The sequence below is a fragment of the Solea senegalensis genome, linkage group LG4 (assembly GCF_019176455.1).
Source record: "Solea senegalensis isolate Sse05_10M linkage group LG4, IFAPA_SoseM_1, whole genome shotgun sequence".
Classification (NCBI taxonomy): domain Eukaryota; kingdom Metazoa; phylum Chordata; class Actinopteri; order Pleuronectiformes; family Soleidae; genus Solea; species Solea senegalensis.
In genome coordinates, this window is record NC_058024.1 from 3,728,515 (window position 1) to 3,754,436 (window position 25,922).

Consider the following 25,922-nt stretch of genomic DNA (forward strand, 5'->3'; position numbering starts at 1 on the left):
ATTTGTGGTGACAAATTTAAGTAATGATCCTGAGGAGAGATAAGAGACAGGCTTGTAATTGTTCTCCTTGGGCATAGCTTTAATTATTCATTGCTATCAGAGACTTCATAGCTTAACACTACCTATTAACTCTTACACAACTTTAGTTACAGAAAAAGCTGTTTTTCCATCCAAATCACTCCACTACATTTTGTACCTTTACAATAAATACTGCAAAAGAAGTTAAAAACAAAAGTTAATTTAAAAAAAAAGTGTCGCACATAAATAGCTGTTAAGTGGGCTTCAATGCAGATATTAAATTAATATTCCATCTCATTTCGACATTGAACAAAAAATGCCCGAGTATTTACAAACGTGATTGGTGTTCCTCCTGGCCAGGGGTGGCGCTGTTGCCTTGGTGACCGTGTTTGCAAACCGTCGGCCATCTGCCGCAGTCACTTTGCTCCAGCGGGAATGGAAAATGGAGGAATGATCGAAGAGAGAGCGCAAGGGCATATCATCAGTATTTCTAGTGTGTAGGTGGGTAAAATCTAGTCATTTAGGATGTTATTCGCGTAGCGGTGTTTTTCTTCGGTTCGCTCGGTTGTTCGAGGCCCTTGTCCTCCCATCGATGTGAACCTACTTCGTGTAGTTGACGCAAGGTTGAACCTGGTACGGCGATCATTAAATGTATATACTAACTACGTTATAGTCTTGGATCTAGTCAGTAGCGTTGGTAAATCAGATTGGACTCTCGATGTTTAATTTAGAATGTGTCTTTGGTTTTCTCTTTACTAGTTGCATATTACGTTGTTGGCTCGTTTTATGTCTACAGGTGTAGCCTGCTGTTAGCTTGCTCGTGGTGGCCGAAAAGCGTGAGCCAGGCTTGCTAGCTAGCAAGTGCACGTTTTGTATAATTTGGGTTCTTGTTATAAAGCGACACTTAAACCGTCGAAAATAAAGCACTCAACACGCTAGGTATACTTGGAGACGACCTAATAAGCCGGTCCAGCAATAAACCAAAAATGTGCATTATTTGTAATATTAGCGAACGTTGGCTATGCTAACGGTGGCTAAGCTAGTTGTTATGTGGTTTGCGTGGAGCGTAGGCTCAGTTACTATCAACGTCGACAAGAAGGACGTGGTCGTAGTTTGACCTCCACAATATAGTCCTGATATATATATTTTTTTTTACATTAGATTAACAGATAACGTGTGGTTGTAATGAGGGGGAATTGCGCATCATGGCCGTGTGCAGCTTCTCCCTTAAGGAGATGAGTTGCAACCGCTACCGACCAATAAACACTGTAAACAAGACGTGTATCACCGAATCTGAATATAATATGAAAGCGTCACCACAATTGTATAGTATACATGAATATTACATTGTTGTTCTGGGGTCCCTCCCTCTTAGCGAGTTTTCATTACATTAACGTGCGTGGTGCTGTGTCGTGACCACCCATTTTCTCCTGTCTTTTTGGGTGGATGTTTCCCCTCATTTGTGACGATGCAATGCTTATCTGTGACTCAAGTAAAATAATACAAAAGCAGATATATTTCATAACTTGTTCTGTGTCGGGGCAGGGATCCATGGAGTTTTTCCTTACTTGATGTGAGGGTCTAAGGATTAGAGGATTTGTACTCAAATTTGACAACAACTTCAATGGTCATGCAAAAGCATTATTGTGGCAAATTCTATAAAGATGTTAATATTTGTTTGTTTTGCTATGTATACAGTATTTGCTTGAATCATATCGAAACACTTGATCGTAAAATATCTTTTAAATAAAATAATTTGTTTTAATGCCTTAAATAATTCCATACCACTGTTACATTTCTGTTTGAGTGGTGTACTGCGATTCTAACATTTGTTTTTCTTTTTTGGCAGATGCTGTAACTTTTAACAAAATCGATGTCTAGCATCGAAAACAAATTCAGTTTGAAGAAGTGTGTTCTGTGCTTCCTGTCGCTGCTGAACTGCAGGTAAAGACATTGTTTTTTTGTACTCTTTGCAGTAATGCTTTTGGTTTTAGCATTGTAAATGCCTGGAGTTGCCTTATGATTAACTCTTATTAGCAAATATTACAAAATTTAATTTGGTTTTATTTTAAGTGTATATTGCAGCATTAGATTACAAGGGGTATACATTCAACGCATCTTTCACCAGATGTAGCTGCAGTCACTTATGAGTGAGAATCTGACATGATTCAGCACTTCTGCTGATCTGTGTAAAGTTTAATGACAAGTACATAGCTTTATTATGTTTTCAGAAAGATGAATTCAAGTTAAATATTGTATTTTTGATTATGACACTAGACAAGAATATATTTACAAGTTCCGAAGAGTTTAATCAGGCTGATGAATACAGGTGTATGTATCAAGGGTATCTTGATATATTTGCACATGAACATGTATGTACAGTGTTTTTGTCAAGAAACTCCTATTTGAACATTAGGCTGGCTGGACTCATATTTCCCTAAAAATAATTTAAAAAAAACAAAAAGAAAACCAACATGGACCATCTTAGCAGCTGAAGCCAAAACTTCCTGGTCTTCAAGCTAATCTCCAAATGCTGTTCTTCATACAATGTCAGGCCAGTGTCCACACATATCTACACTTGGTCGTATTTTTTTCCCTTTTAGCATTTCATCCACTTATTGTAGCTCTCCCTCCATTCATAACCAGCTAAAATACAATTACTCAGCTTCTGTAATGCTCAAATGAGTCTAGTTAGAGCTGTCGTGGTTATTGCAATATTGTAGCCACAGTGTAACGCCCACAGTGAAAAGCTGTTCCTTCACTCTCTCCAGTTTTGTTTTGCCCTGTCAGTAGCTCAGTGTGTTTACTGAGTGAATTTCTCTGTGAGATGAATAAAGTATCTATCCGTCTCATCTTTACATGCATTTACATGCAAGTCAGATTTTAGTCAGTCGAAGACAATTATTTGGTTTTCTTAATGTCATGTAAACATGTTAGTCCGACTAAAATCGAGCCAGTCTTGCTCGGACTAACATACTTGGATAATAAGTAATCATAGTCCAATTACTCCTGCATGTATACACTTAATTTTGGTGGAGTCGGACTAGGTGTTTTGTGCATACACCAAAATGTCCTCCCCATTCTTTTACCCGGATGTAGAAGACAATGTAGAAACTGCAGTCATGTTGTCGGAAATCATGCAGCGTTGGCTTCTTACTTTGGACATTGTGGCAACCACAAAATTAATCATTATTAACACGTACAGCAGGTACAAAACATACAGAACCACAGCACGGTCCATCTTGCTGTTCACTGTGTTTTTCTGTGATGTAAACGTCAGCAGAAAAGTGATTAAATACCGCGTCACCTGCGGAGTTGGACGTACACAGCCAATAAATGGATTTTCTCCTCCGATTGTATACTCGGAAAGTTGTTTGATTGCCTGTCTTAGTTGGACGACAGACCTAGCTCAATATAACTGTAAATGTACTGACTGTTGATGGCTCCGCAGACGTTATAGTTCGCTGGTGGCATCGCAAGAACAAGTCAGTCACATCAGCTGCTGAAACTCACTCATCTGCTACTGCTTTATCCTCCAAATGAGGGTTACGGGGGCGCTGGTGCCAATGTTTAATTATTTATTTATTTGGAAGAAGCCTATGAGTTAATGCGACTATATATAATAAAAAATTAGGCAAAAAAACATTAAGAAGACACAAAATTAAGAGACGTGATTTGATGTCTTCATCCTCACAGCAAAAGCTATTTTGCTTTTGCTGTGAGTCTAGGTCTAAGGCCCTCAGGATGTATGGCGCAATTGTATTATGTCACACAACAATGATAACGCTGCCTGCCTGCCAAAAAATTGACGTTTGTCTGTGACAGATTTTCGCTGTGCACATAAGGAAAGATCTATGTGTGTCTGTCCCAGTAGGCTGTCTGTCTGTGCAGGAGACAGCACTGGCTACCACTGTCTGTCACACACGTGCAGCGAGTGACACAAACACAGACCCTCTCTGACTGAGTCGTAACGGAAAGAGCTAAACATTACAGTCTTGTCAAAATGCATGGTGTTTGAAAGCTTAGCTCGAAGCTTGTGTCCCATATCCCCATCCACTTAAGGTATGTTATGCTAGCAGGAACCCACAATGAGTCACTTAAATTATACAACCATCAGTTAATAGTAGGAAGTTAAAAGATTAGCTATCTGTTTATGAACACTGTCTGAAATGGTTCCAACATTAAAACTGTTATTCAGAAACCAATAAATATGTCTTAGTGTGCTTGTTTTGTCGTTTAGCATTAGCGATAGCCGGCTACAGGCTAAGCTACACGCTACGCTCATGTTTCATTTGCATGTGTGTTTATCATCTCGGTAACCACAACGTTGTCCAAGCTACAGGCATCCTGCAGCAGTCTTTCACTTGTCACAGTGTCTTCTGACTCTGGGTCATACTCCGGATCAAATGTGTAAGGGATTACGGCATTACTCAATGTTTTGATAATTGCTAGCGGTGCATCTGCCTTTCCAGAGGGGGGGCTGCAGATCTGAGAGCTGACGTGCCAATTACGTCACTTCCAGGTAACTGGCCAATCGCAAGACAGTGGGAAAGCTCTCGTTGGCTGGCCAATCACAAGACAGTCCGTGTTCTGCAGGTGTGGTTTTGGTCTGAAACAGCATGGCTGACGAGAGCGTCAGTGATGAGACATTTACATCGGCTCGTTTGTAGCGACTGGGACGTTATTTATCATAAAACGACTTCATGTTTGTAAGTACACCTCCATATCTCACATAAGTGAGATAGGACCATGCTATGATTGCTTTAACGTTAAACAAAAAAAACTGCTTTAAAATATCACTGCTTCAGTTCTCCTAAATATTAATAATGAGAAATTAAAAACAAAATGTTTCTTCTTTACTTACTGTTTATTTTTCTGTCCTAAAAAGAAACAAAAATCTCTGGATCTAGAAGCAGCATTGAAAAAGTAGTATCAGAGGCAGATATATTATTCCCAATAAGATAATATGCTCTCTCATCGTACTTCAGGACCCCCATACCACACCACTGTCAAAATTTGAGAACCTTGGTACTAGACAACACATAAAATGCATTATGTCAGACAACATGTCTCTTTGCCAGCTGTTTTCATCATAAAAGTGAAGATTGTGCTTTTATAAAACATGCTCACAGTGGGCAGAAGAAGACAAAAGCGATTGGAATCCACAAGCAACAGATCTCTTGGTTAGCACCTGGTAAATCATACTAGATTTACCAAGATCGTGTCTGCTCAGCAATTATTTACAATACACTGCCTGATGCTAAAGTTATCATGATTGAAAAACTTAACCTTCCTGTGACCACAACACTATCTTTAACCGGTAGACTCCAGAGTTGAATATTTGTCACAAAGCAAGATTTCAGTGACTCTCTGGAGTAAAGCCGCCTTTACTCCAGGCATTAAAATTAGTTTTCTGTTATCAGGTTTGCAATCGGATAGCACCTGACCACTTGTAAGTACAGTTATGAACAAATTACAAGTCATTATAAATCAGTTCGAACTTAATTTGTTTGGGAAAAAACTGACCTAATAGTCCTAATGGGTCTATGCAGTATAGTAATACTATTCTTTTCTATTTGACTGGGGATTTTGTTGATATTAAGGACATTAGTTTAGTACTTTGGTTTTTGTCTTTGAATATTTACTTGAATCCTTAAGTTTAAAGACCATAAATAGGAGTTGTTTTCTTTTAATATTGTGGCCATTTATATTATCTGTAAGCAACAATTAATGTGTTATAACGCAGACAAATAAAATCACACTTTTAAATAATATCGATATCACCAAAATAATAAAAAGCAAGATATTATTTTTTTACCAATATCACCCACCCCAACACAGAGTACTATACGGATCCGTCTATCATGTATTGTGATATAGCAGTCATTAAAGTACGTAGTGAACTTTGGAGGTTGGATCCAGCACCGGTCCTATTCATTTTTGCCACTTCTTAGACTGCCACGATGAGTCAGTCATGTGACATGCAGGGCTTTATAGATTTCCTGGCTTATTTTGGAACAAAAACATTTTTAGTAGGGTTGTGTCATTTATATCCGTGTTGTGTGTATTAACAGTCATTTACTCTGCATTTGCCTGGGAAAACAAGCAGTGACCCAGCAACCAATCAGCCATACTTATAGCCTTATATATGCTAATGATTATGGACTTTGCAGCCCACATGATTTTTGATATCATGAAATGAATAGAGAAATTGATAGCTGGTGTTTTGTGCTCTTCTTTTAACTGTAGACACTCAGTTTGAAAGTAGAGATTGACTCATCAGCAATGGAGAATGTGAGCCCTGAGCTCTCTCTAGCTCCTGTGCCAGAGCAGAGCCAGGACCATATGGATAGCTGCTCTCAAGGTACCTTGAATGAGCTTCTTTTCTTTCACAAGAAAGGGGTGGGAATGCTGTTGCAATATGGGGCACATTTTTCCTATCATGTACTATGATCTTTGTGTAATTTGGGGCTGAATCTAAATTGAGTCTCATTTGAAAATGAATTAAGTGATTAATATTTATGTTCGATCCCAAATCCATCAGTAATTTCTTGGAAGTGTTATAATGCACTCTGATTGCATACTATGGTTGTTTACGCAGTCTTCTTTCATTTTGTTTCCGCAGGTGTTGGGGAAGGGGATAGCCAACGGAAGGAACCATTTCAAACCGAAATTGAGAATGCGACTGAAGAGGCACTAGAAGAGTCTGATAAATCTTCTAAGGCCAACAGTCCAATAAAGAAGACGTGGGGTTTCCGTCAGTCAACTGTTGCAAAGAGGGAAATGCCGGTAGAGGCAGCAACCGGCAGCTCTGAAACCCGCTGTGCTGTACGGCGCAGCGGAAGGCAGGCTAAACGTACGGACAAACTTGAGGAATTCCTATTGACTGCCAAAAGAGGGACAAGAAAAAGTGCCCCTCCCAGTCTGGAAAGTGGAGATCCTCCCTCCCAAACCCCGACTGATGCAGAGACTGCATCAGAGGCCAGTTTCGATGGTAATGCCGATACCAAGGCTTCAGAGTCTCCAGAAAGGAGGACAAGAAGTAGCACAAGGAAGCAGACTCTACGGAAGACTCGAAGTGGCAGACGGACTAGGAGCGGTGGTGGGGCAACAGTCAGTGATCAGGGCAGCTCAGAGAATGAGGACAGCAGAGATACTGCCAAGGACGACCAGCCGCAAAATGATAATGAGGAGACGAAAGAGGAAAAGAATGATTCCGGCCCTGAGGATGTAGAGGGAACCAAAACAGAGGAGTCACCTCCCGAGCTGGACTCTGACAAGAAAGAGATCACAGAGGAGAAAGATCAACATGATGAAGAACATGATGACGAACATGATAAAGTTGAGATGGAGAAAACCACTGATGAGGAGAGTGAAGACAAACCTGCTGCACTGATGGTGAAACGTGGACCATTGAGAACTTACGTGAATAAAAAGAAGGCCGCCAATAAGAACACTGCTCCTGCCAAATCTCCTGCTCCTGCCAACAAGGTTATCATTCCTGTCAAAAGGGAAGTCAAACCAAAAATAATCCAACCTGGGAAGATCCGCATGACCCACACACAAGAGGACAATGATGATGAGAATGACTCTTCCTCTTCATCTTCGTCTTCATCATCTCTGGATTCTGATGGAGGATATGACCCCAATGCACTTTACTGCATCTGTCGACAGAGACATAACAAAAGGTATTTTTAATCGTTCATTTTGGTTATTTGGTTGGTCACTGAATTGTAATGTGGGATTTGCTTGTGCTACATGGACTTTTTTTCACATAATGAATTGACTCTACAGAATTCATGGTGCATGCACACATAGTTCCCAGCTCAGTACATCATTTACATGTCCACCTTTGCACTTTCATGTTTAAAGTTAGCATGGCCAGAATTCCATTGAAACATCAACACATTAGCTGGTGACTCACTTGATGTGCATCTTAATAGCAACACATTACCATTACCAGCAAGGCTGCAACAATTCATCGATTACCTGATTATTAATCAGTTACTAAATCAATGGCCGACTATTTTAATATTTTTATGTTCTCTGATTTTTTCATCTTATTAAATCGGAATATTTTCTGGTTTCTTTGCTCCATATAACAAAGAAATCATTAACTGCATAATTTTTGTTTGTGGACTGAACAAGACATTTAAGAACCTCATCATTTTGAGTCAGTGATCAACATTAAATTTTTTATGGATCAAACAAATATCAATTATAAAAAATGTTAGTTGCAACCTTGTAACCAAGTAACTTCACCTGCTACTACTGCGCAACTTCCTGTTTATAAAATAATGGTGAAATGACACTAGATCATTACATCCTCTTTTCTTTGATGTTGTGATGTCATGTCCATTAACTTAATTAAATGTAATCGATATTCCAGAGAACTGTATCATTATGATATTCCCCATGGACATGATACATGATAAACCTGTGGTGGCAGTCTTTACCTGTGGTTGGTAGAGATTTGTAAGGCGCCATCAGTGGTAGTAACCTTCAAAATACCCTCAAAACCCACCTGTTAACAGAAGGATTTTAATAACTAGAGTCATCATTATCCTGTATACTTGTACTAATAATTTATTTCCGCCGGGCTGTGTACACTGAGGTGTAAGGCTGCTTTCCACAGTCTTTAGCACAAAAGTTGAAAGCCTCCCATTGCAGATTTTCCTCCTATAAAGGTTTAATTTCATATTTTTACACAAAGACCAAATGCATGAAGTCAGTCAGTCAGTCATCATCTACCGCTTTATCCTCAACCAGAGGGTCGCGGGGGGTGCCGTGCCAATCCCAGCTACATCGGGCGATAGGCGGGGTACACCCTGGACAGTTCGCCAGTCCATCGCAGGGCCACACAGATAGAGACAAACAACCATTCACTCTCACACTCACTCCTATGGTCAATTTAGAGTGTCCAATTTACCTATCCCCACATTGCATGTTTTTGGACTGTGGGAGGAAGCCGGAGAACCCGAGAGAACTCACACACACACGGGGAGAACATGCAAACTCCATGCAGAAAGGCCCTTGTTCCAACCGGGGCTCGAACCTGGGTCTTCTCGCTGCAAGGCGAGAGTGCTAACCACTACACGACCGTGTGACCCCAAATGCATGAAGTTTATTCTCAAATTTGAAAAATAATTGGCAAAACATAAAAGCCTCCTCTTTCCAGCCTTCTCTTTTGAATCTACCACATGAAACTAAAGCATGTTGATTTTTGTATCACTAAGTCCACATCGAAATGCAAATATCTTGTGCTCACTAGGTTTATGATCTGCTGTGACCGCTGTGAGGAGTGGTTCCATGGAGACTGTGTGGGCATCACTGAGGCCCGCGGGCGCCTGATGGAGAGAAACGGGGAGGACTACGTCTGCCCCAACTGCACTGCTAAGAAAAACCAGGTGGTCAGGCCTGCAACTTCTCTTCTCTCTACAGATACAGAGGGGGTGAGGAAAGCTGATGTTGCTTCTGCTGAGAAAACAAACGAGGGCCTGTCAGCTGTTGGGACTGTGGCCACTCCCCCTTCCTCCATAATTATAGGAAGTGAAGAGAAAGGATCAGAGGACATTGGCATCAAAGGCAGGATTGAGAAAGCTACTAATCCAACTGGGAAAAAGAAGATAAAGATCTTTCAGCCGGTAGGTCCTTGCAACTGATCTCAACTCAAATACTTTAGATTTAGACTTGTTTCTGAGTATAACTGAGTATAACAATTGTTGTTTGGTAATCCTGTTGGTTGTTGTGCATGTTGAATGTGTTCTTATAACCAACTATGATGCTATATGTTCTGCCAAAATATGCTAACAGTCCATGCACAGTTAATTTTCCCACAGTAGATGCCAGTGATCTTAAATACTTTGGTGTAAATAATCATGAATGTATTTATTTTTTTGTCTGTGATTAAGAGTTAACTGCACCATTACCTCAACTGTTACCCAGCGTTTTTGTTGAATGGAGAATAGGACCAGACAATCAGAGGCTATTGGCTCCAGATCTGCTTTTTTTGATCATGTTGTCAAATATGTGGACAAACAAATGCTTGAAGTCACAAAGCAGCTGTGTAAAGAGTTCTGCTATTGTGACAATAATGTCAGTAGTTGTCATTAGCTGTTTTATTGTGCACTGAACTGAAGCAGGTAATGCAGCAGACTGCCCCACAAAAAGCAGCGCAGAAGGCCATGGTGGAGAAGAAGGCAGTGCCCACAGCCGAGCAGAAGGCGCTCCCTGACACGGAGCATAAAGTGGCATCAAACGTGGAGGTGAAAACTTCACTAGTAGCAGAGGAACAACAACAACAACAGCAGCAGCAGCAGCAGAAGGCGGAGGAGTCCTCGCTTCCCAAATGCATCGGGCCCGGCTGTGAGAGTAACGCCCAGCCTGATTCTGTGTACTGTGGGAACGACTGTATCCTGAGACACGCCGCTGCAGCCATGAAGTTAATCACTGATGTCAAAGAGCCCACACAGAAGGAAGAGGCTCAGAAAAGCACACCAAAGGTAACTTGGAGCACCTGAAATGTTCTTTTTTCGTCTTTGAAGCAGGGATGTTAGCAAAAGACGTGGTGTAGCTTGATCAGAAACAGCATTTGGGGCCACAGTCATCTCAGGTTTCATTCATATTTTAATATTCTCCTTAAGTGCATTTGATTTTTGCTGAATGGTTAGTGTAGTATTAGAGTACATTGGGGTTTTTTACAGGCAATATATGAAAATGTACAAATACCTGCATTCTTGTGACAGCTGAAAATTTGAGCAAATGATTATGCCATACACACATTTCAAGTCATTTTAAAATAGCCTGTTTTTGTTTGTCATTGTACAGAAACCCATATAACAAATTCAGGGGGTGCTACAACTGAAGGTCATTTTTAAATAAAAACAATTAGATAATATAAAACGGATAATATAAAATGTTACACATATAACATGTTAATGTTTATATTGCACAGATGAATGGCTGTGAGTGTTAAGTGTCCTGTCATTTGTCATATTTTGACTGGATTAAAAAGTGTTGATTGATTAAAATGCTGGTATTAACATCTAAGTATATATAATGAATGGTAACTGGCAAGTTCTACTTTCTGGTGTTAACGTGTTTTGATTTTAACTGGAGAAGACAGGAGATTGATCAGAAGGTCTAGTTTGAAACCCAAGTAAACCATTTACATTGTTAACTGTTAAAGTTAGTTTTCAGTGGTTAGAATCAAAATGGCTGTTGACCTGTGACCTCGCTGGAAAAAATGACTCATCATTCCCACTACACACCGATTGTGAAGTAGAGAACGCTGCTTACAACAATGGTACAAATGAAATCACTCAGAAAATCAGTAATGAGACTTATTTAACACTAATACGGGTAAACTTCAGGGTGAATTTAGAGAAAATATGTAAACTGCAAATTTTCTGACAAGATTTTGTGATTGCAATTTATTAATTTGTGAAGCGAAGCTTGGGTTGAATATTCACAGTGTAATAGATTCAACCATGATGACATAATACCACACAACACCGTCAAAATATGAATAACTGTACTCGAGGATGAGAAGTTAAAGAAAACTATGAATTGTTTCCAACATTCAGGTGTCATTTCATGAAGTGGAATAAAACCACGATCAAAAACAGAACAATTCAATTGCAGACTTTGAGGTTTGCTTATTGCGTTGTTTGAAATTTCAATTTGAGAAGATTAGAATAATGCAGCATACGGCTGCCTCAAAGGCATCAAAGTGTATGAAGACTATAGGTTCCGTCGCTGATGGCAACGGTCACATCCGTGCACACAAAGGACTCTTTTACACGCATGAAATAACATACATAAATATGAAATATCAAATATTACATTATAAAAATGGTATCAGGTATTATTGGTGAATTGGGTGAATACGTGTCCCCACATAACCTCTGCTCTTTTGATGATCATGAATGTGGTTATTAATGCATTTACATCAGTTTCAAACTGTCGTGCATTTTTTAAACATCAGGGTGTCAAACATGTACATTTAGAATGTTCTGTGTATTGCTTTTCCTTTATTTCTATTTTGTGTGCTTTGCTCACATTCCCAGTCTTATTTGCGTCTTACGAGTTATGCAGGGTTATGCAGTTTCATTTCCCTGCTAACTACAGAGGGCATTTAGTTTCTTCTTTAGTGAAATCAACTTTTCAATCTTTTCAATCTCACAGCAGAGATATATAAACATTCTGCCAGAATAGAAGTCAAGGAAGTAGCACAGTCTATTCATTCAGTCTACTGCTTTTTAGCTCCCTATCCCAGACCAGTAAAAGCTACCTGGCAGTTTATTGACCTCAAAGCACTCGATGTTGGAACTGGCACTGGTGTCTGTCTTCTTGAGCTGGGGGGGTAATCACTTCCCTCCTTCCCTGGTGTTTAATTGATGCCCCCACTAATACGGGCAGTGTGGCACTGGGTTGTCGACGTCTCGGGGGACAGTGTGCCTCCTAAAACACTGTCTCAAACTCAGCAGAAAACTAATTTGAACAGAAAAACAATGAAGAAAACACTTTATCATGCACAGTTAAGCTTATTGGAATCCCAAGAGTGAGGTATGGGCATCACTGGGGTTATCGACACCTTGAGAGAGAGCTCAACGGCGACACCTGGCATCCCCGCTGTCATTTTGGCCCCCAGTGTCCATTTTTCATGTCTTTCCAGGTTTACTTGTTAATCTGGAGTAGTTTCACCTCCAAAAGGCAGCATTTCAGACATTTGTGTCTTTTGACCATGTTGAATGTCGTTGCTTAAAGGCCTGAATGTGTGTTTTCTTCTGTCCTCCCAGAGGAGTGCTTCTGGTCGAAGGAAGATGCGGAAGGCGAGCCGGGAGGAGTCGGACTCTGATGAAGACTACAGTCCTGATCCAGATGAGGACGATGAAGATGAGCATGCTGAAGAACACCCGCCCTCGCCAACCACTGCATCCTGGTCCAGTGACCATAATTACATTGCAGTAACACCAGAAAAGACTACATCCATATCACCAACAGTGTTAAACAAAAAGTGTATGTATCTCTCTCAAGGTTTTCAGTTGTTGTTCAAACCACACACTTGTTCACCCATGATAAATGTAGTTGCTATCATTCTAACATCCGTTTATGATGGGTACATTTTGGGGAGAACATGAACTCATTTGTACTTTGACTGCTTTGCAAAGAGCTGTGAAGGAGCTGTGAGTTGAATCAATGTAAACGTTTGTCTCAAAATGAAATGTTGGCAGCTGTGTAAAGGTTTGAAAGTGTGGCGTTGGGTAAGTATTCAGTCTTTCCAAAAGACTTATTTTGGCAGCGATGCTCTGTAGATTGCACACATCAGAATCATCGGACGACAGAGGAAGGAGTAGTTATGCTTGAGAAAGCAGTTCTACAGTGTGCTCTGTGGCTCTGGAGGAGATTCTGGATTGTAAAATCCGCTTTGGCCTTTTAAACAAAGTCGGTTACAAGCTAGAGGCAACATTTAGAAAGATGTGGGTCTTGACAGCAATATATACCTCGTTTATTGCTGCATTTATCGCGACACTTTAAACTTATGCACTTTTCCCTCTTGCGGGTGCCTCGTGTAATTAGAGGTGGGAACAGTTCAAATGCAAATAAGTAGATGAGAGGATTAGTGGAGACAGAAGGGTGTTGATCACTCAAAGTCTGAGTGCTTAGCAGCAGACTGTTGCTCTGTGAGTGTGATGAATAGAATGGCACTTGTGTGTTTTCAGTGTGAATTCATATTACTTGCTTCATTTGCTTGTGTATGAGTCTTTACTTCATCACCTCAGCTTTTGGCCCTAAAAAGGTCCCTCCCTCCTTTTCTCCAGCAGGTAGGTGAGAGTTGCCCCATGTTAATGTGGAGCCAACATACTGTACATCATACTCGGCTGATATTCAGCCATTAAGCACAACCTTGTGTTTTCTTACCCTTAATTTTATGGGTAAAAGTTTTTATTTATATAAAAAATAATGATGCATCCCCGTTTAATGGGAAACTAACTTAAAAATAAAAGGTGATATAACAGATTTTCAGATGCCTCGATTGATTATGTGAGCAGTGTGGGCTGTCTGTAGGATTTTTCTGACCACTTCATCTCAAACATGCATGTTTAATGCATCAGTCTACACACACTGTGGAGATGTGACCATCAGAAGCCCCCCACAACTGCTGAGAAATAAAGAGCCCTCTGGTTTGACCGCTCTCCAATGCAGCGAGAGACCAGACCAGACCACCCAGCAGAAGATGGAGGACCAGGGCTGAGCACAGATTCAGAAGAGGGAGACCCAGCCTCAAAACCCTCACACACCTCATGAAGTTTCATAAATCGATGAGATTTATTGCAATGAAAGTGTGGACTTCATCACCGGTTCTGTGAAGGCTGTTATTAGGATTGTTTGAACAGATAATGCATGCTAATGTAAATGCACGTGTCAGGTCCGTGTTGCTTCTGTGCGTTGTTGGGGAAATTATGGCCCATTGACTTCACTCCTAGGAAAATATTTTGCTGAGCGATGCTTTGGCTGACGACCTCTGATCCTCAAATTGTTTCTAGTTTTGTGGGTCTGAACAAAACCATGTGGATTCAGATATTCTCCTGTTTGGTGTTGAGAATTTATTGCTCAGGTTGTTGCAGCTTTAACATGACAGAGGAACAGTTTGAGAGGTGTGTGTTTCACATTGGTGTAAATCGGTGAATATATTTATCACTATAATTTATTTGGATAGTGATGGTTGAGAACTTTCAATTGCGTTTTTATAAATGATTATTACGAGTGGTTTTCTTTCCCTTTGTCAGTAGTGATAGTGTTTCCAGCTAAATTGATAGGATTAAATTGTAGATTTATTTTATAGCTGACTAGGTTATTATGTCACTACCAAATTAGCTGGTTACTCTTGACTTGATCAGTGCATGCAGGGTTACAGACCGTTTCTTCTTCTTTAGTAGACTGAGCAGCAGGTCATAAGTATTCCAGTAAACTGCCCGGTGTTGCATGTGTCTCACATTCAAGTGTGAAAATCTTGTCAGCTTAACATGCTAGTGCAGCAGCAGCTTCTGTCCAATCAGGAACTCGGGTCACTGAGAAGAAAATACTTTTCCCTTAATGTCAAATAGACTTTAACAGGTCAGTGCTGTCACTGCTAAAAAATAAACTGATTATTCATGTACCCAGTGTTCTCCACTGATGTGTTCATAACACACTGACTGTAATGTATTTGAAATGTGAACAAGCAAGTGATGTGTTATATCCTTTTACTCATTAAATGTTTTTACTTTATTTTATATTTTTACTGTTAAAGGATTTGCTGGTAATCTGATTGTATTGAAACAATAGAATACAGATGATGATGTGAACTGTAGTCTGAAGTTTACATAGAAAGTGGTGGTCTATAGTGTTGATGAAATACCGGGGCTGTGGGCTGTTAAACTGCTGTGGAGTATAAATGTGCAGGTTTTTTTTTTTTAAATATCGTGTTTTTGTTTTTGATTTTCAGCCCCTCCTAAAGAAGAGAAGCCGAGTGAGAAGGAACAGAAAGACAAAGAACCTGCTGCAGCTTCTGAAAAAGCCTCCCCAGCACCAGTCACAAGAAACAAGAAATCCACAGCAAACAAAAAATCCACACCCACTAAGGCAGCCAAGGTTTCCCCAAAGGGCAGAAGGCACATTGCTCGAGCTTGCAGCTCTAAATCCTCCAAGAAACCTGAGTCGCCCCCAAATAAAACTGCAGCAAAGGGCAAGAAAGCAGCCCCATCAGCCAGCCATGCCCCATCCCCTTACCCCCCAGGTCCCATCCACGTCACAGGAGCCCTGAGGGTTGTCAAGTCTAATTTCACCATTCCTAAGAAGCAGCCTCAACAAATGGACTCGCATTCTCACAGTTCATCCTCCTCATCATCTAGAGTCTCGTCATCTCCAGTTTCTTCATCCTCCTCCACTCAGGCATCCTCATCCTCTAGACCCTCACACCCAGCTGCATCACCCATGCCGCCTCCACCCAACAACCAGATGAGACAGAACATCCGCCGCTCGCTCACAGACATCCTGTACAAGAGGTGAGTGTCTCATCACTTCCAGGTCACTAAAATGTCTTCAATGTCAAGTGATCGTAATATGTAGTTAAACACATTCAAACACCAATTGTTAATTTCCTACTTCCAGGGTGAGTGACAGCGATGATCTAAAAATGACTGAGAGTGAAGTGGGAAGGTTGGCTGTTGGAATTGAGAAAGAGATGTTCAACCTCTGCCTCAGCACTGACAGCAAGTACAAGAACAAATACAGGTCCCTCATGTTCAACCTGAAAGATCCTAAAAATAAAGTGAGTCAGCACAAATCTGGGTCTTTGTGTTAGTTGGTTCTCTGAGCATGTAGATGGTGACTGCAGCTCATTGTGTTGACATTTTAATAACACATTTTCGTCATACATTTATCCCAGGGCCTGTTCTACAGGGTGATAAGTGGTGAAGTTAGTCCCTTTAGGTTGGTGAGGCTAAGTGCCGAGGAACTGCTGTCCAAGGAAATCTCTGAGTGGAGGAAACCTGATGCTCCTGAGGTAAGTGTTACTTCTTTTTACCAAATGAGCACAGCTTAAAAGGATGTCTTAAATATTTTAATCTACAAGTTTTTTGTAACACGTCAAGCATAAATGCATAAAGCTGCAATATGTTGTATGATTGTCCCTTGTAGGCCCAGTCCCCCAGTACTAGAGCCCATTCAGGACAATCCAAACTGGGCAACAGGCATGACTCCAGCTCTCACAGCATAGATTCTGAGGACGCTCCGCCTACGTCAGATGCAGATGTATGTATCGCTGCCACCACTTCAGCTCGCATGGCTTCTGCTGCAGTAAGTGGTGGCATGCTGTTCTTTCCTTGCTTTAATACCTTTCACTGGCATTGTTGCACAAACTGGAATCTGACTAAAGCCATCTTCAGACACCAAGAGTTTGCCGTCCACATATCCCAGATTGCCGGGGTAACGTGTTCACAACATACAGGTAGATGCAGGAGGCAGGAGACTCGTTATCTGGAGTTGTTCTCTCCTAAACTCACTCGGAGCTGGCAGGAGAATCAGCTCCTGTGCAAACCTCAGTGCATGTCTGAAAGTGGCTTAAGACAGACAAGCTAAGATAACACCTTGTTCTTCAGTTTCTTTCTTTCTGATGCTTCATGTTCCTTTATTACTTGTGACTAAGCAATCTTTTATCTACCCTGCACAAAACACTGGTACACATCTTAATAAAACAGCTTTGGATAAGATACATAAAAGACAAGAGATTGGAAATTTACTTTTATTTCCAGATGTGTTAAACAGCTTAGAAGATAGCAGATAGAAGATAGGTTTGTAGGTGAGCAAAAGTATAGGAACAGATAGACCTGAATTGGATTAAAATGAATTGTACTTCATATTTAGTGTACTTTTGAGATGTTTAATCAAACGATGTGTTGAGCTGCTTTTCTCCTCCTCTTCTTGACAGTCAAGCAGAGCACAGGTTACAGTCTGCTCTATTGTTGTCGTCATTGCTTATCTTAAAGTATTTCCAAACTGCATCCCTGTATAAATGTAAACCGAGTGATTATCATCTCTCCCAGGTGATTAAATCTTTCTCTATCATCTTCTTTTCCGTGTCCTCAGGACCAAGACGAATCTGGCTCCACTCCCTCAGGTTCAGCTCAGTCGTCTGCTGTTGATGGTGCCAACAACATGCTAGACATTTTCAGTAGCATGCTCAAAGACACCACGTCAGAACACAGGGCTCATCTGTTCGATCTCAACTGTAAAATATGCACAGGTAAATCACAGTTCTATACAGATCCAGAATGCATGTGACAGGTGAAGTTTTTAAGCCTCGGTTGAGGTCTGAGCTCTCTGAGTGCTCTAGTTTATTTCGCTTCTTTCATCCTTGCCCTCCAGGTCAGAGGACAGAAGATGAGCCAGCAACTAAGAAAGCCAAACTGACCAAGAAGCCTGAAACAAGACCTTCAACACAAGATACATCCAGGTTGGACAATGCCTCTCATGTGGTCCAACCAAAGGACTCCACAGCCTACCAGCAACAAGAACTCTTAGCCTATCCACACTCCCTCCCTTCATCATACCAGTCTAACATGGATGTCCCTGAAGTGCAGCAGCAGCTGCTTCACCAGGAGGACCTAAGCATACTGGTCCCTTCAAATCCGACCCCTGTCCCTGTTGTCTCCACTGTCTCCTCCGTCAGCATCACCCGCAGAGACCCTCGCATGGCCAGGCACAGTTCCAGTGTGACTGTTACCTACACTGCTTCAGAAAAGCCCACCAACACCATAGCTGAAGCTTTCCCTGCTCCTGTTCCTGCTCCAGTGGAGGTTGTTCCTAAGGCACCGCTGCCCATGCCCCCAGCCTCACCATCATCAACGGCTGTCTTAAAATCATCCAAAACCAGGTGTTTAACATTTGTGTGGTGGCAATGAAGTGTGATACAACATATATATATATATATATATATATATATATATATATATATATATATATATATATATATATATATATATATATATATACATATATACAGTATATATATATGTATATGTGTATATATCTATATCTACATATATGTATATATATCTATATATCTGTCTCTCTCTATATATACACATTTGACAATAATAAGTTGCAGCCCTATTTCAAGGTCATGAAATATAAAATCTTTTCTTAAAAAGGTGGATTTTAATAGCATCAGACTAAGTCTGCACCTCTCACCTTTGTTTCGTATCTATGAAAAAAAACCTACAAACTAAAATTATAACTTAACTAAAGCACATTTGTTTGTATAAATGATGCACAAGACTCAACGTTCTCCCCTTAAAGATAAGTTTTTGATGTTTTTGCTTTGACAGTACATGTGAGCCTCCTCCTGAGGGAGAGACGGCCATTTTCCTCCATGGTCAAGAAAGGATTTGGAAAGGATTTATCAACATGCATTCGGTGGCTAAGTTTGTGACCAAGGCTTACCTGGTCTCCGGATCCTTTGAACACCTGAAGGAGGTAATTCATTTTTTTGCTTATCAAAGGAGACAAAGTTGGAATTATCACTGAATACAAACGCTGTATTCACTGTTTTGTCAACATCGTGCAGGATCTGCCAGACACCATTCTCATAGAAGGACGAATATCCCCAAATACAGTGTGGGACTATGTCGGGAAGTTGAAAACTTCACTCTCAAAGGTTTGAAAATACTTTGTTAGAAGGGTGTTCACCTTCTTCATTTTTTTTTTTTTTAAATACTCGCATCACTTAAACTTTTTTTTTGTTGCTTTTTCTAAACAGGAGCTGTGTCTAATTCGTTTCCACCCAGCTACAGAGGAAGAGGAGGTGGCGTACGTGTCTCTTTTCTCTTACTTCAGCAGCAGGAAACGATTTGGTGTGGTGGCCAAAAACAACCGCCGCATCAAAGACCTCTATCTTATCCCACTGGGCTCAAAGGATCCTTTACCCTCCAAACTTCTGCCATTTGATGGTCCAGGTAAGCAGTTCTAGGGAAACGCAAGTCATTCTCTGTGTGTAATGTTTTTTTTAATGTCAATATTCCTGTACATTTTCATTTTGTCTTTGTACACGAGGTGAGTATTTTTTCTGTACGTTTTTGTTACGACTTGAGTTTGATTGATGGGTTTGTCCTGTCAGCGTTGTAGTATATTGCAGAAGTGATCTGTTGATCGTGGATTGATTATTTGGTGCCAGGTAGTTGTATCAGTGGTGGATATGTATGTCAGTGTTCAGTTAGGGAAACAATAAAAGATAGATTTTATTCCGTTGTGTTATTAAACAATATTTATTTTATTTAAATCCCGTTGAGATTAAGAACCTCTTTTTCAAGGGTTTTGACGGTTAAACATTTACAACACAAATCCAGATTAAATTTACGAGCACATTATCAAAAACAAGTGCATATTGTGGAGTCAGCCTTAAGAATTCTCAGCTTGGATTTGAAAAACGCACAATGAAATTAACTCATCAACTAGTTTCCAGTCGTTCTGCAAAATATCCCATGGAAAAGGTGCAGAATGGACAAAAGCCTTTTTACCCAGTTGGGTACGGGCACATGGAACAGAAAGCAACTATTGATCTTGTGTATTGTCTTATATATGAAAGTGTACCAATGACTGATCCTTCGAGTGGCCAGAGCAGGCTATTGCACCCAAGAATATAACTCACAATGGTGTGTTGACACTTTACAGTTGGTAATAAACCTTGGGGATGCACGGTAAACAGTGTCAAACATGGTGTCAGAAGTGGGGTTATGTTTAGGGGGCACACCAACCTGTTGAGTTCCCCTGGAAAACATCTGTGCTCTGTGTTTGTATCACACATTTCTATTAAAGGAAGTTTAGGTGATGCAGTTTGGACAGGTGTCTTAAGAACTGTAAAATATTATAAGTTATAGATAAGACATAAGACTTGTTATGTACACGGAAGTGAATAAGTGAGTAATGAAAAGGTAACTTGTCAATCATTTTATATAATGTTGCTGCTGTTATTACAAAATGCTGAACCTCCTAAATGAAGAAACACCATATCAGTAATGTGCCATAGTTTATTCCCAAAAGACCAGTAATGGTCATATTTCAGTTAAAGATGGAGTCATCTGTCAGAACAATATTCTAGTTAAACATTTGTTCCCATCTTGTTAGTATTAAGGTTTTATGGACACATTACTTCTTCCTAGCTCACTTACTAAAAGTGTTGTTTTACTTATTTAATTTTCTCATATTCACAAAGATGTCAACTGGTGTTTTGCTCAAATGTGGAGAAGGTACCTTGTCATTTGTGGTATAAACATTGAATTTGAAAGAATACTGGTTTTATATTAAATACCACCTCATACGTATATGCTATATGTTCTTTGTGAATGTATTATAGAAAAAAAATGTATAAGCTCTCGTTTTCCTTAAGAAAATTGTAGTTTTATTTGAAAAAATCATACATTTTCCATCTTGCAGGGCTTGAACCAGCTCGGCCCAACCTCCTCTTGGGGCTATTGATCTGCCAGAAGGACAGAAAGCGTAGTGGTGCTTCATTAGAAACTGAGGAAAAACGTTTCAAGGCTCAAACCAAAGAAGTGGACGACATTGGTCTTCCAAAGCCCCCTGTCTCAGTCAGAGCAGAAAGAAACACACGGCTCAGTGTGGAAATCCCTTTGAGCACAACTCCTCCAGGATCACCTCGATCCACTTCCTTGGAAGCTTCAAGTGGTATTGTGACAACCTCTTCGGTCAAGTCCCTCTTGGCTGCTGTTACAGCTCCACCTATCCTCACTACCGCTGGCAGGGACTCCCCACCTTCATCTAGCTCAATTTCTTCCTCCGCACCAGTGGCTAATCCTCTTCAGACCATCCTCAACACTCTTTTTAGGAAGAAAACACACAACTCAGATGCTTCTAACTCTCCATCTGATCAGGGTGGGGGACTCTCCATACCATCAGCCACAATGCTAGACCCTATTGTCAAACAGTATGCACAGACTTCTAAAGACACACCTGAGGAGGAGGAGGAGGATGAAGATGACCGACCATATGACCCAGAAGAAGAGTATGACCCCAGTAGAGGTTACAATGTCCCCAAGAAGTCTGTTGAGTTACTAAGTAAAGCCGAATATCTCAAGCAGCCTGAGGTAGCAGCAAGTGAAGCAGATGATGTGGCATATGACCCAGAGGATGATTCCATTTTTGATGATGTGAAACCTCTTGTCCCAAGTCAAACTAAAACTGCTTTCGAATGTAAACCTGATCCACAAAAAATCCTGGACAGCCTCAAACAGATTGGGGATCAGGCACTCCAGAACCAGGGAGATCAACATGTTTTATCCATAGAGACACCTGGTGCTTCACAGACACTGCCAGACACACTAATACCCCCACCTACCAAATCTCTTCTGGCCAATAGTCAACTACTGCAACTCGGCAAACAGGTGGAGGCACTAGTAAAGTCTTCAACAGTTGCTCCCTTGATCAACCAAAGGAGAGATCCTCGCCAGAGTAGGGATCCTCACCAGACATCCACCGGCTTGAAACTGACTGATGAACCTGAGGACAAAGAAGAGATGCCTGCTCTGTTGAAAGGTTCTGCTCCTCCTTCAGAGCCACAGCTTCCTGATGTTCCTGACCTCCCAGACTCATCTCGAGCTGAAGAGACAACACAGCCTCAAAAGGATGTCAAAGGTGATAGTTTACCCTTCATGGAGTCAGACATGGTGTCTATTCCTTTATTAGGCGAGGAGGTGGGACCTGATATGGAGGTCAACTACATGAATGAGAAAGAAGAAAAAAGTGAGGAAGCTGAGCCAGTTGAGACAGAAAAGGAGTTCGACAAGTTCAGTGTTTGGCCAAATGCTGCCAGCATTTTAAAAGCCGCCGATGAATCTGATCATGAGGAGAATAGCAGAGACACACCAATCACAAGCTTTTATAAAGAGACTGAAACAAACAACACAATAACTTCAGCAATCCCAGTACTTACTCAGAGCACAATAGCTGAGACTCAGCCCCATCACGTATCACATCGCATTTCAGCTTCTAGCTTCGATAGCGAGTACAGACCTCCAGCTGACATTCACCCTCCAGCCACCTTTCCCGCATCCCATCCAATGCAAGGACAAAACTTGATAATGAGGCCTCCACCAATGTCTATGCCACCACCCATTGAAGGTCTTCCGCCAATGTCAGGGCCCCCTCCTATGCAGGGTCCCCCACTACCCATCCACGTTCCGCCTTCTGCACGTGCTCCTCCTCCTATGCAAGGTGACGGAAGTCAGCAATATGGTCCACCACCAACTTCATATCCTCCCTATCAGAACCAGTGGCGAGGCGCCCAACCACTGCCGCAGCAGCAGCCTCCTCCTGGACCACCCCCTCAGAATACCCTGCCTCCCAGAGGACCACCACTACCACCATTCCCTCCTGTGGCCCAAAGAGGCCCTCCTCAAATGTTTGATCCCTCCATTCCCCATCAACACATTAGACAACAAGGCCTCCCTCCTGGACTCCCCCCACCCCCTACTTTTGATAGACAGAGCACCTTACCCCCACCAAGATTCACAGGTCCACCACCACCTTTTAATTTCCCTGCAAGCAGAGGCCCCCCCCCTTCACCTTTCACAGTTCCACCCCCTGGACACTTTGATAACAGGCTTCCTCCTCCATCCCACTTTCCTGCACCTAGAGGAGCTCTGCCATCTCAGTACAGTGACTTCAAGACCCAACCTCCAATGGCAGAGCAACCTCGAGGTCCTGCAGAGCAGTACAACACAGACACCGTCAACTCCTACAAGCTAAATATGGACCAGAATCCAAATTCTCACCGCATGTTTAAAGACAATCAGGCCCTTCCACCAGGTCCACTATACCGGGGACCTCCATCAAGTCAATATGAGGATAGAAGAGGTCCACCTCCCAGTGGGGAAATGAGCGGACAGCACTTCAATCAGCATAACCAGTATGGGAGCTCCAGACCACTCCCCTCACCACCACACCGTGGATCTTTCGATGACCTCAGAGTTCCTCTTCCTCAGGAGAGTAGACCTCTTTCCTCTCAGCCTTTTGGAGGATCAGAGCACTACCGCTTTGATAGGCATTCAGATGAGCCCAGACCCGTTCGTCACAGTGGGCCACTACTGCCAACTCCTCCAGATATTTCCATAGGCCCTCCAAGTCGCATAGGAGCCCACAGTCCAGACCTACACAGGGACGACCACTGGCGTCACCACTCTCCTGAAATGAGGAGGAGAAGCAGCTCAACTCAAGAAGATTTAGAAACCCGTATTGGAGATCACATTAGTCGCTTTGATGGAGGCCACAGGGAAGCTATGGGTCCATCGCAACCCTCCAATGAGAGACAGAGGGAGCTGTCTGAGGATCGCAGGAGAGGAGAGCGGGAGGTCCCCCATGCTGGCAGGCCATCATGGGACAGAGGGCAGGTACAGAGGTGGAGCCGAGAGCGAGAATGGGACCGAGGCAAAGAAAGGGACCGGAATCATGAGCGAAGCCGTGAAAGAGACCGCAGCAGAGGGAGGGAAGGCGACAGACAGAGGGAGATGGAGGGAGAGCGACCTAGGGATCAAGAGACAGATAAGAGGAGAGACCATGAGAGAGACAGGGCCAGGGCCCTCCGAGAGTCTGACAGAAGGGACTTTAACCGTGAAAGAGTGAAAAACCGTGACAGAGAGCGTGATCGTGAGCATGATCGTGACCGTGATAGAGAGCGTGACCGAGACAAAGACCGAGACCGGGACAAAGAACGTGACCGTGAGAAAGACCGTGACAAAGAACGTGATCGGGACCGAGACCGTGAGCCTGAACGTGATCGGGACCGAGAACGTGAGCCTGAACGTGACCGCGACAGAGACCGTGAGCCTGAACGTGAGCCTGAACGTGACCGTGACAAAGAACGTGACCGGGACAAAGAACGTGACCGTGACAAAGAACGTGACCGTGATCGTGATCGTGACCGCGACCGTGAGCCTGAACGTGACCGCGACCGCGAACGTGACCGAGATCGCGAACGTCGCGATCGGGAGCGAGAGAGGAAGCGGGACAGATCCAAAAGTAGGGAACGTTCAAGGGAGCGGGACCGTGACCATGCGAAAGATCGGGGTAGGGATAGAGACCGTGACAAGGAGAGAGAGAGGGACAGAGACCGTGACAAGGACAGAGATAGGGACAGAGACCGTGACAAGGACAGAGAGAGGGATAGAGACCGTGACAAGGACAGAGAGAGGGATAGAGACCGTGACAAGGACAGAGAGAGGGACAGAGACCGTGACAAGGACAGAGAGAGGGACAGAGACCGAGACAAAGACCGAGAGCGTCGGGAAAGAAGCAGAAGTCGGGAAAAAAGAGAGGAGAGAAAGGACAGTAAGCGTGAAGCAGCCAAGGAGAGTGATAAAACTGACAATGACAAAAATGTTTCCTAATTATGTTCAGACACTCTTCAATCTCCCACAAGTCAAAATCACCTCTGTGTTTTGTTTAATTTCCTCACTTTTTACTATAAAGTTTGACCATGTTTGTATTATATCTGTCCCCCAAAGGTTTCACTTCATTATGTTTAAGGAACAAAAAAAAATCTAAGATGCTTGTGTAGAACATGTCACTGAGTCCTTTTACATACTATCAAAGCATTTTTTATATAATACATCAGATTAACACACCATTTGCATTATGTAAATATGAATATAATGTATTTGTGTACATAATGATGTTTTTAATCACACTTTTCTAAGTAGAAAAAAGATAAAAGCCATATATCTGAGATGGACAATGTGAAAGGAAAGGCACCACTGTTGTGTTTACATGCTGAGCAGCTTTGAGCTAAAAGGTATTAGTTATTGTAGAATAAAGCCCAATTGATGTTATTGAATGTCCTGAGTTTGTTTCAACTCGAATAATTAAACCAGTTTGACATTGACCATCTTGTTGTACTTTTTGTGTAAAATCTGGATTCTGTCCAAAGTCGTGTGAACATTATTGTGTTTAAACTGTGGTTCAATTCTTCAATAACTGGGTAAGATAAATGAATACCAACACATATGGAGTCTTTCAGCAACATTCACTGTTGGTTTTGGCAGCCATTTTAGATTTAGCCTTAGTCTTTTGGACTAAAATGCTTATTAGTTTTAGTCCAGTTTTATGGCGTATTTCCAACGGCGCTACTCGCCTCGGCACGGCACGATTACCTAGGTTGCATCTCTGCTACAAAAAAAGTACCTACTTAACGTGGACAGAGTCATCACTGCACGGCTGAGTGAAACTTTGGTGACTTTGTTTTATACGTGACACACGAGTGACTAGTGACTTTACACCAGGCTCCTGTAGTATTTGAAGATGAACCCACGTTTTTAGGATTGTTAAGTAGTTTTAATTCATCTACAATT

The 25,922-nt window shown here is 41.8% G+C and overlaps 1 protein-coding gene across 5 annotated transcripts; it reads left to right on the forward strand.

Annotated features, from left to right (window-relative positions):
* The first annotated feature begins 401 nt into the window (after positions 1–401).
* dido1 (death inducer-obliterator 1) lies at positions 402–25,456 on the forward strand. Of its 5 annotated transcripts, none has more exons than XM_044023804.1 (17): positions 402–519; positions 1,868–1,962; positions 6,268–6,382; positions 6,644–7,706; positions 9,290–9,662; positions 10,158–10,520; positions 12,819–13,038; positions 15,509–16,067; positions 16,174–16,333; positions 16,451–16,567; positions 16,702–16,860; positions 17,650–17,806; positions 17,929–18,436; positions 18,891–19,038; positions 19,130–19,219; positions 19,322–19,517; positions 20,995–25,456. In XM_044023804.1, exons 3-17 carry the CDS (start codon positions 6,304–6,306, stop codon positions 24,960–24,962), a joined length of 8,160 nt encoding a protein of 2,719 aa, XP_043879739.1. In that variant the 5' UTR covers positions 402–519; positions 1,868–1,962; positions 6,268–6,303; the 3' UTR covers positions 24,963–25,456. The 5 variants fall into 5 exon arrangements, with proteins under 5 accessions (XP_043879739.1, XP_043879742.1, XP_043879741.1 ...); XM_044023807.1 differs by having other exon boundaries at positions 16,702–16,815; XM_044023806.1 differs by having other exon boundaries at positions 10,161–10,520.
* The last annotated feature ends 466 nt before the right edge of the window (positions 25,457–25,922 follow it).